A 10,683-nucleotide genomic window follows, 5' to 3' on the forward strand; every position below is an offset into this window, starting at 1 on the left:
TTGCGTTAAAATTTTACCAAAGCCAAACAAAGTTGAAACTAATGACCTAGGTTCTTACGCCCCATCGGAATCCTTCCCGTATTCGGAAAGCTGTATTGAATCAATTATGGTCTCCAAAAATGTAGTGTATCAATAGAGGAAAACAACCAGCTCGTTCTCAGTTCAAATAACAACTATCAGTTTATTAACATTGACTCTTATTTCAATGATTACTAATAAGGTGAATATGTATATATGTATATAAAGAGAGTGAGAGTGATTGTTATAGATAAATTATGTTATTTACATTGATATGCATTTATACAATGTTATTTAGGCTAACTGTAAATATCAATACTCTATATGCTCATCCTAAAGCTGTTGCTAACAATAACAATTTAGTGTAATATAAAATTGTAAAATTAAAAACAACTGCGTTTGCAAATTTCAAATATATTACAATTTAAATTTTTAAATTTTTAACTACTCTACCTCCTTCACGTGGTCTGAGTTCTCTTCGAGTGCGTGAAAAATCTTCCATCGTTGGTATATCATTGGCTACAGTCAAAGCTGTGTTGTTGTCTGATAACATTTGCATGTTGGTTTCGACATGTTGTTGAATTTGCTGGTTTCTGATTTGATCCAAATGACGTTTGATACTATGTTTGTTGTGAGCCAAAGTACATGAATATGATTGAGGTCCAAGTTGTTGTTCTACAACTGCCTGTGTCAAACTAGGCTTATTTGGGTTACGGTAATCACGTACCATTACATTTTGGCCTTTTTGAAAAGTTTCATGACGATTTCCTTTGTGATTACTTATGTTGTTGTGTTGAGACTCAAAAATTTTTTCTTTTGTTGTAGGAGGTTTGAGATTGCTGAAGCGAGTTTTTAGTTTTCTCCCAAAAAATATTTTTGCTGGAGATTCGTCTGTAGAACAGTGAGTCATATTTCGGTAGTCCATTAAAAATCTGCATAAAATTTGATCCAAATTTGCATCATTGTTTTGATCTAAATTGGCTAATACAGACTTTTTAAACGTTTTAACGAAGTTTTCTGCTTGACCATTTGTAGATGGGTGTCCCGGCGCAGTCAATATGTGTTTTATTCCATTCACAGACAAAAATTGTTGAAATTCATACGATGTGAACTGACGGCCATTGTCGCTTACAAGTGTATCGACCAATCCATACCGCGAAAACATTTCTCTTAACTTCGTAATTGTGAACATTGTAGTTATTTCCTTCGTTTTGAACACTTCAACGAATTTCGAAAATGAATCGATAACAATTAGAAAATGAAAATTTCTTATAGGGCCAGCAAAGTCAATATGAATTCGACTCCATACATTACAACTTGGCGTCCACGGCATTAAACTGCTCTTCTCGGGGCTAGGCTGCAGTTTTTGACATGGTAAACAGTTTTTAATTAATTTTTCAATATCTTTATCAAGACATGGCCACCATATATATGATCTGGCAAGCGCTTTTGTTTTTACTATTCCTAAATGCGAGGAATGTAATTCATTTAAAATTTTTGTTCGCAATTTTTCGGGGATAATGGTTCTGTAACCCCACAATACACACCCATACTCCACACCGAGTTCAGTATACTTTTCACGATACGGAGTGAAATTATTATCCTTTAAGTTACATAAGGTTCCATCCAAAATGCATTCTGCAACTTTAGATAAAATTGGATCTCGTCTCGTCTCACGAGCGATGTCCTTAAAACTCATATTGAAATATTTTTCAGATTCAATAAAGTTGACATATGAAAACTCCGTAATTTTGTTTTCAAACATTTGTTGAGGCATGCGCGAAATTGAGTCAGCTTCATTATTTACTCCTTTCACATATTCTATGGTGTAATTGAACCCGGATAAAATTAATGCCCAGCGCTGCATTCGGGCTGAAGCCATGATAGGCAATCCTTTATTGTTACCAAAAATAGTTAATAGTGGACGGTGATCAGTTTTCAATATAAATGTGTTTCCCAATAAGTATTGTTTAAGTTTTGTAATACAAAACACAATAGACAAGGCTTCTTTTTCAAGAGTACTATAATTTTTCTCGCTCTTGCTTAATGCTCTGGAGATAAAAGCAATTGGTTTCAATCCACTAGAGAATTTATGTGGCAAAATTCCTCCCACCGCCGTATTAGAAGTATCCGTTGTTAATACCAACGGTAAATCTGGGTTGAAATGAACCAAAACTTGGTCTGACGTCACAATTCTTTGACCATAAAAACGGCTCATCTTTGCTCAATAATTTATAAAGTGGAGACATCATATTCGCAAAGTTATTAATAAATTTTGAGTAATAATTTGCCATACCGACAAAGGCTCTAACTTCCGAAATATTATCTGGAATTGGCGCAGAAAGAATGCTCGAAATTCGATCGTTATTCTTACTCAATCCGTTTTTATCAATATTGAAGCCCAAATAAGAAATCTTTGATTGAAAAAAAACTGACTTTTTGATATTTAGTTTCAATCCAGCATTTTGTAGTTTTTGAAGTACTAGCCTCAACGTTTTAATGTGACTCTGCATAGTCTTTCCAGTGACTGTAATGTCATCCTGATACACCACGACAAACGGTATGTTTCTTAACAAACTTTCCATTGTCTTTTGAAAAATCGCTGCCGCAGTCTTAACACCAAAAGGTAATCCTTTTACTTTTAATATACCTATGTGCGTACTCCATGCACACAATAATTGTGACTCATCGTCAAGAATTAGCTGATTGTACGCATTGGACAAATCAAGCTTTGTGAAAATTTCACTACCCTCTAAAGATGCAAAAATCTCATCTATCCTGGGTAAAGGATATTTAAAATCCTCTAAAAACTTGTTAATTGTGATTTTGTAATCACCGCATATCCGCAAATCACCGTTGGGTTTCAAAACTGGTACACCTGAACTGATTAAATCTCGCAACTGTTTCTCAACTTTAGCCTTCCATGCTAATGGCAAAGGTCTGGGTTTGCAAAATACTGGTGTTGCATTTTCAACAACCTTTAAACAAATTTCCGAATTTTTAAATTCACCCAACTTATCTTCAAAAACCTCGACGAACTCAATCTTCAATTGTTCGACGATCGCAGCATTATTATTTTCGAAATTAATATTGTTTATTTGCAATAATTCGAAATTAAAAGAACGTAAAAACGTACGACCAAGCAATGGAGGGTTTGCAGAATCCACAACAACAACAACAACAGTTTTTGTATTACCTTTAAAAGTAATCGACGCATCATATTCACCAACCAGCTTCAATCTATCACCACTGTAGTCAACATATGGAATACTGCATGGTCGGAGAGTCTTTTCCATAATATTATTCTCGTAAAACGACAAAGGCAACAAAGTGCATGGTGCACCTGTGTCACAAACAGCATTTAATTTAACTCCATCAATAACGACTGGAAGAGAATACACGTCAAACGAATTTCGCTACTAGAATTTCGTCACTAAAAATTGAATAATTAAACAAATCATTATTATCATGTTCATCATCATTATCATTAGATACATAATTAACACTTCTCTTTTTATTGTAACAAACAGACGCCAAATGACCAACTCTTCCACAAGAATGACACTTGTATTTGCATGACTGAGATGCATGATTTCGCCAACCACAGTGAGAACAAGGAAATTTTCTCTCACCATCGCCTCTGTTATCTCTGCCACCATCTCTGTTCCTGCCACCATCACCACTGCCTCTGTTGCTGCTTCCCCATTTGCCTCTGTTGCTGTTGCCACCATTACCTCTGTTGTCACTACTACTGTTGCCTCTATTGCTGTTACCACTACCGTTGTTCTGCTTCTGATGTTTTTGCTTCTTGACAAAATTCACTGCAGTTTCTTCTTTTCCTCCCTTTATTATGCATTTCGTCTCTAATATCATCGCCTTCCTTAATGCACTTTGAATTGTGAGATTCTCATCTTCTTCACACAGTCTTTCAAAGATGAAATTTGGCAAACCCATTATGAATTGGTTTAACACAAATGCATCTAAATTGACCCCAAATTTACAATTAAGTGCCAACATCTTTACACGAGCATACCATTCCGCCACAGATTCACTTCCTTGCTTCGTTGAAATATGAAATATTTTCCGCTCACTAAACACAATAGTAGGTGGAGTATATTGTGTGTCCAATATTTCACACAACTCTTTAAATGATTTTGACACGGGAGTAGCTGGACTGCACAAACTGTGTAGAACTTTGTATGGAACGGCACCAATTGATTTTAATAAAATCGACTTCCTTACATTATCATCTGTGCAATTCACTTCACAGAAATGTATCTCCAAACGTTCCTTCCAAACATTCCACGACTCCACATTCGGGTTAAATTCTGGAACATTCGTCGTTTGAAGCATTGTCACTGGTGTCACCATCTTGCTGTCGTTCGCTGACTTTTCTTCTTTAGGAGGCATGTTGTGATTTTCTTTATTTTACTGTTTTCTTTTTTGTTTTAGTTTATTTTATATGTATTTACATATATGTACAAATATATTGGTTTTTGTTGCACACAACTTCTGTTATATTTTTTTCCGTTTTATTCTCGTCGCCAATATGTAGTGTATCAATAGAGGAAAACAACCAGCTCGTTCTCAGTTCAAATAACAACTATCAGTTTATTAACATTGACTCTTATTTCAATGATTACTAATAAGGTGAATATGTATGTATGTATATAAAGAGAGTGAGAGTGATTGTTATAGATAAATTATGTTATTTACATTGATATGCATTTATACAATGTTATTTAGGCTAACTGTAAATATCAATACTCTTCAAAGAGCAGACCTCAATTTTGGATGCTTTGCGTAACGCAATTGAAACTATTGAGAAGGAGAAGCGGAAAAAGCGGTAGGTCATTTGTGTGCCTATAGACATCAAAAGTGCGTTTGATCACTTTGGATTTTAAGTGCTTTATAAATTACGCATCCTTTGTAGGTGGCGGTATGGTTACCTCCACATAACGCGGATTTAACTTCCTTTATTTGGTTTTTGCGTTCTATATGTAAATATAAGTATGTATGTGTATCAGTGCATTTCACGCATACTCGATCTCTCGGACAGTAATTTTTTGTGTGGCCATATTTCTGACATTTCGTGCACTGTGAAATGCTACACTTATGGTGAGGTGCCTCAAAGATGACTATGCAGTTCATTAGTTTGTTTATATTGTAAAAGTCTTTGTTGTTATCACTTGCTTGTAGTTCGATGAAAAATAATAATAGTAAATATAATATATGACTTGTTAAAAAATGACGATAGTACCGTATTCGTCTTACGCGATAAACCGGATGAATCTTTATTTATGCAAAACAGCTTCTACTCATACCAAACGCTACCATCAACGAGTCTTAAGGTCTAATTACAACGAAGGCTTAGCGAGTAAGTTTTAAGGTCTAATTACAACGAAAGCTTAGTAAATAAGTCTTAAGGTCTAATTACGTAAGTATAAGCACATGCCTACAACTAGTGTTTGCCTTACAACTCGGCCTTCCTGACACATAGAATCTCCTGATTCTACGAAGTTTCGTTTACACAAATAAAGTTTGTTTACTTCTCAGTATTTTTTTTTTTCGTGACTTTGTTTAAAACCACACCAAGGCTTTAGATTTGTAATCGACCAAGTACCTTTATACGACCAAATACCTTTATATCTGTATCTGCTGAAAACCTTCTACATCTTCAACTACGTAGCGGTCATTTTCTAAAACTTTAGTTACTCTGTATGGTCCCATGTATTTGGGTATCAACTTGCTTGACGCTCCTACTTGCGAACTGGTGTTGGAGACTACAACATAGTCATTTAGGCTAAATTTGCGAGGTTCTCGCCGTTTCATATTTGAATAGGTTTTGTTGTAACTTTGTGCTTTGATTTGTTCTAATTCTGCCTGTTTTCTGACGTTCTCTATTATCGCTGGAGTCGAATTTTGTGCTGGCTCTACCACATTTTCTCTTAGGCTATCTACGAACTTTCCTCTTTGTCTAACCCCAAACAAAAGTACGCTAGGTTGTTCCTTGGTTGCTCTACGTACTGTATTGTTCATCGCGTGTTCCCCTGACTCTAATACCTTCTCCTAACTAATCTCTTTCTCAGAATCCACCGTCTTTGCTAACATAGGTCCTAATGTTTTATTCACGATTTCGACCTGGCCTTTATGTTTTCTATACCTGTTTCTTCTAACAATTCTTCAAACTCTTTTGAGGTGAAGCAGGTTCCTCGGTCTGATACTATGAATTTTGGTCTACTATAGGCTCTGAAATAATCTTTTAGGGCAGTAACGGCTTTTTTGGAACCTGTCTTTTCGCGGGATAGAGACGAACAAACTTTGTGAACGCGTCTATTACTACTAGTATATGTTTGTACTTTGTACATTTGCTATGAATTGGTCCATAATGGTCAATACGAACCATTTCGAACGGCACGTTTCCTTTAGGTATCATATGTAAAAGCCACTTTTTAACCGCCTTTATTTGAAAACGCAATGCACTTCAAACAATTTTCAATGAGAGCGGCCGTCGTTTTCCTAATATTTGGAAACCAGTAACTTTTCCGTATAGTTTCTATTACTTTGTCTACACCTAGGTGCCCCATTTCGTCGTAGTATTTATACAAAACATGTTGTTCCATAGGCTCAGGTACGTAAAACAGTAAGTCCTTGTCCTTCTTTTTATAAACTACTCCATTTCTCATCTCATATCGACTGTTTTCCTTAACTTCTAATTCCTTTTTTACCTTTCTAATCCGTTCATCTCTACTTTGGCATACGATTAAGTTTTCTTCGAAAGTATTGGCATGAATTACTAGTGCGTTGTTTATTCTACTTACATGTTGCATTCTTTTGCCTGACCTATGCTCAACTTCGTAATCATAATTTTGCAATTCTAATGCCCACCTCGCTATTCTTGGATTCATATCTTTTTGTTGAGTGCCAAAGTCAGAGAGTTGCAGTCAGTAACTACCTTAAATTTAATACCTTGAAGGTATAGCCTGAACCTTTTTAACGCATACACTATCGCTAGCGTTTCTAGCTCGAAACTGTGGTATTTGGATTTTGCATTGGTCGTTCGTTTGGAGAAGTAGAACACGGGATGTAATTTCCCGTCTTTCTTTTTCTGTAACAATATTGCTCCGAACCCTAAAGTACTTGTATCACAATGTAATTCTGTTGCATCACTCGGATCATAGATTGCTAGCAGCGGGGATGCAATAAGTTTTTCTTTAAGACTGTTAAAAGACTCTATTTCTGCTTTCATGAACTGAAACTTTTTATCTTTTTTCGTAAGATCGTGGAGAGGCTTGGCTATAGTCGCAAAATCTTTTATAAACTTTCGGAAGTATGAGCACAAGCCTAAAAAACTTTGAATTCCTGAACTTTTGTTGGGACAGAAAAGTTACTTATCGCCTTAAGTCCTTTTTCGTCGGCTTGAATACCTTTGTCTGCATGACATACCCTAAATACGACACCTTTGATTGTAAAAACTCGCATTTGTCTAGTCGTAGCTCTAAATTATTCTGAACAATCCGTAACATATCTTTTTCCAATATTTCTAAATGCTGTTGTACACTTTGCGTCGCTATCATAAGATCATCTAAATAAACTATAACTTCTCCACTTCGAATCGTGTCCGCGAAAATTTTGTTAATACATTTCTGAAATGTTGCGGGTGCATTTTTCAGTCCGAACGGCATCCTCAGGAATTCGTACTGCCCCAAGTGAGTTGTGAAAGAAGTATATTTAATTGAGTCTTTTTCTACAAAAACATGAAAAAGCCCGTTTTTTAGATCTAGCTTTGTAAATACCTTTTTGTTTGCTAATCTGTCCAGTAAATCATCTATAAGTGGCATTGGGTAATTGTCTTTAACTGTAACCTTATTTAACTTTCTGTAGTCGACGCACAACCAAAGTTCACAGTCTTCTTTTTGACCAGCACTATCGGTGACACAAACTCAGACTCGCTTGGTCGTATGTACCCTTTTGCTAAATATTCGTCAATTATTTTTTGTAACTCTTCTTTCTCACTGTACGACAATCTTCTTGGAGGACACGAAAATGGTTTATCACTTTCTAACGCTAGTCGTATTTCCTTTCTAACTAGGGGTTCGTCGAGACTTTTTGAGTTCACGTAAATCCTTCTAAACATCGCTTAGAATCCGGTTTTTTCATTATAGCTTAACTGGTCACCTAGTTTGAGATCTAAATCCGTTTCACCACACGCGTCTATTGCCATAATTTCTCTCAAGACTTCACTTATGTTGGTATTGTCGTTAGATTTATCTTCATTACATTGACTTCGTTAACTTTTCCACACGCTCCTTGGTTTGCTAAGATTAAATTACTCACTTTTTCAATATTGTAAATTTTCTCGACTTTACTTTTGCTCTCTACTCTGCTCACAACATTTTCTACTTCTATTTTTGCCACTCTATCCATAAACTCAACATTTCCTATCTTCAACTTTGCGTCACTTGCTTCGATGAAATCCCTACCCAGCAAAACTGGATAACCCATGGACCCATTAGGAACCACTAAGAGTTCAACTGAAATACATTTATTTAACACTTCTATAAAACATATCATTTTTCCACTGATATTCAAAGGGGACTTGTTTAACCCATACTAAACATTTTTGACTCCTTCTAATTTTGCTCCTGCTGGTACTAGAACTTGCTTAATCAGGCTAACTGGGTTTCCTGAGTGGACTAAACATTCTATAAACATGTAACTATTAGCATGTGCTGATACATATAATTTAAAATAACTTACAAACGTATTCTTGTTTTTTTTGTGTTGCTTGCACTCCCCTGAGTAATGGCCTAGCTGTCCACAAGCGAAGCAGGAACCAGCTTCCATCTTCGGCTTCCGACAATCTTTAGCATAGTGACCGGAGCAATTGCAGTTGTAACACCGCATCCTTTTTTTGGTACCGTATGCTCTGGTAGACTTATGGAGCGAAACGCCCTCACTACGTCGTTGGCTGAGGTGAAGTTTTGTAACCTGGCCCGATTGAGGAGTTGCCTATCAGGAATGCCTTCTATGAGGTAATCTGAGAGTTCCTCATCACCCAAGTTCAGTTCGCCGCCCAGCAAACATTTTTCGTTGAAGTAGTTGGCGAAGCTTTCTTCGGCTGACCACATTCTCTTCTCGAATCTTCTGCGGCGATCAAGCTTACTCTCACCTGCCGCGAATATTGACTCCATCTCGCAATTCGTCAACCGTTTTCGGAAACGTAGGCTTTGAGTTGTACCACGCCAGGGCTGCGCTTTTTAGCTTGGTGTGAATAACGACTCCTAGCACAGCGTCGCTTATTTGTACTACCTCGCGCAAATGCAGCAACTGGTTATGCCAGGCTTTGAACCCGTCGCCGCCATCGTACACAGGTATTATGTCCCTCAATGTTTCAAACGTTACACCTTCAGTTGCTACTTTGCTTATACAGGGTCCGCCATATAACTTTACGGAATTAAAAATGCTATAAAAAAGAAACTACTCAATATTTTTCCAAACTGTTTTTTTTTTTTAACTACAATCCTTTCGGTTAATGATGGAACACAACTTCATTCATATGGCTGCCTCGGCTAGCCATGCACTATCCCATACGATCGGTCCAATTTTTCAACACATTTTCGATTGTATGCGGCTGTATTTCAGCTAAGACATCGCGTATGTTGGTTTTCAGTGCATCAATTGTTGCTGGTTTGTTGGCATAACACTGGTTTTTGACGGCTAATAATCCAACGGCGTCAAATCGCAGCTCCGAGGCGGCCAAACGATATCAGAATTTCGGCTGAAAATGCGATTTTCGAAGACAGTGCGCAAAAGATTGATCGTACCATTCGCTGTGTGGCAAGTAGCGCCATCTTTTCAAAGTAATGTCGAAATATTTCCCAGCGTTCTTCGAGCGTATACACAACCATTTTCGTTCAGCGGAAGAATAAAACTAATTTTCTCTCAAATCAGATGACAGCTAAGTGTTACCATTCTTCAAATAATACCTAGTTTAAATCCGTAACGATAGATGGCGTGCCCTATATTTGTATTCTCTTTTTCCAATTGACCCTTTTGTAATTTAAGCAGCTCTATTTCTTTCTGCAGCAGTGTAATTTTTATGTTGTCTTCTACTGTACCGTTGGCAACGTTGGACACACCGTTTTTTTCTCTGGCGTCGCTTGAACTGTTTTTCGACAAACGGTCCCCAAATGTACCGCTACATATATGTGCTAACACGTTTTGCACACAAACCGCGCCTTCGTCGTTATTGACTTCAACGACCGTATCACCTTGCCGTTGCTGTACATTGTCACCGTTGTCCTGATCGTTGTTCTCCACGTTGTCCTCTACGTTGTCCTCTACGTTGTCCTCGCGCCTCTGCCGAAAGTTCGCTCAACCTGAGGGCCAGTGAAGCTTTTGCGCCGCTAGCGTTATTGCCCACAGCGGTGCACCAGGCCTTCACTTGCATCAGGGAGTACTGATCAGCGTTAATTGAGTCCATTATTTAAAAAAAACCACTTCTGATATAATATATGACTTGTTAAAAATGACGATAGCACCGTGTTCGTCTTACGCGATAAACCGAATGAATCTTTACTTATGCAAAACGGCATCTACTCGTACCAAACGCTACCATCAACGAGTCTTAAGGTCTAATTACAACGAAGGCTTAGCGAGTAA

General features: G+C 37.2%; 1 protein-coding gene across 1 annotated transcript; it reads right to left on the reverse strand.

Moving 5' to 3' along the window:
* Positions 1–346: 346 nt before the first annotated feature.
* On the reverse strand, positions 347–4,451 carry LOC129250495 (uncharacterized). The gene is made up of 4 exons (XM_054890120.1): positions 3,651–4,451; positions 2,455–3,403; positions 472–857; positions 347–363 (listed from the first exon to the last, which is right to left on the reverse strand). The coding sequence occupies exons 1-4, from the start codon at positions 4,426–4,428 to the stop codon at positions 347–349; spliced, it is 2,130 nt and encodes a 709-aa protein (XP_054746095.1). The 5' UTR covers positions 4,429–4,451.
* Between the last annotated feature and the right edge of the window lie 6,232 nt (positions 4,452–10,683).

Source organism: Anastrepha obliqua, chromosome 6 (genome assembly GCF_027943255.1).
Source record: "Anastrepha obliqua isolate idAnaObli1 chromosome 6, idAnaObli1_1.0, whole genome shotgun sequence".
Taxonomy (NCBI): domain Eukaryota; kingdom Metazoa; phylum Arthropoda; class Insecta; order Diptera; family Tephritidae; genus Anastrepha; species Anastrepha obliqua.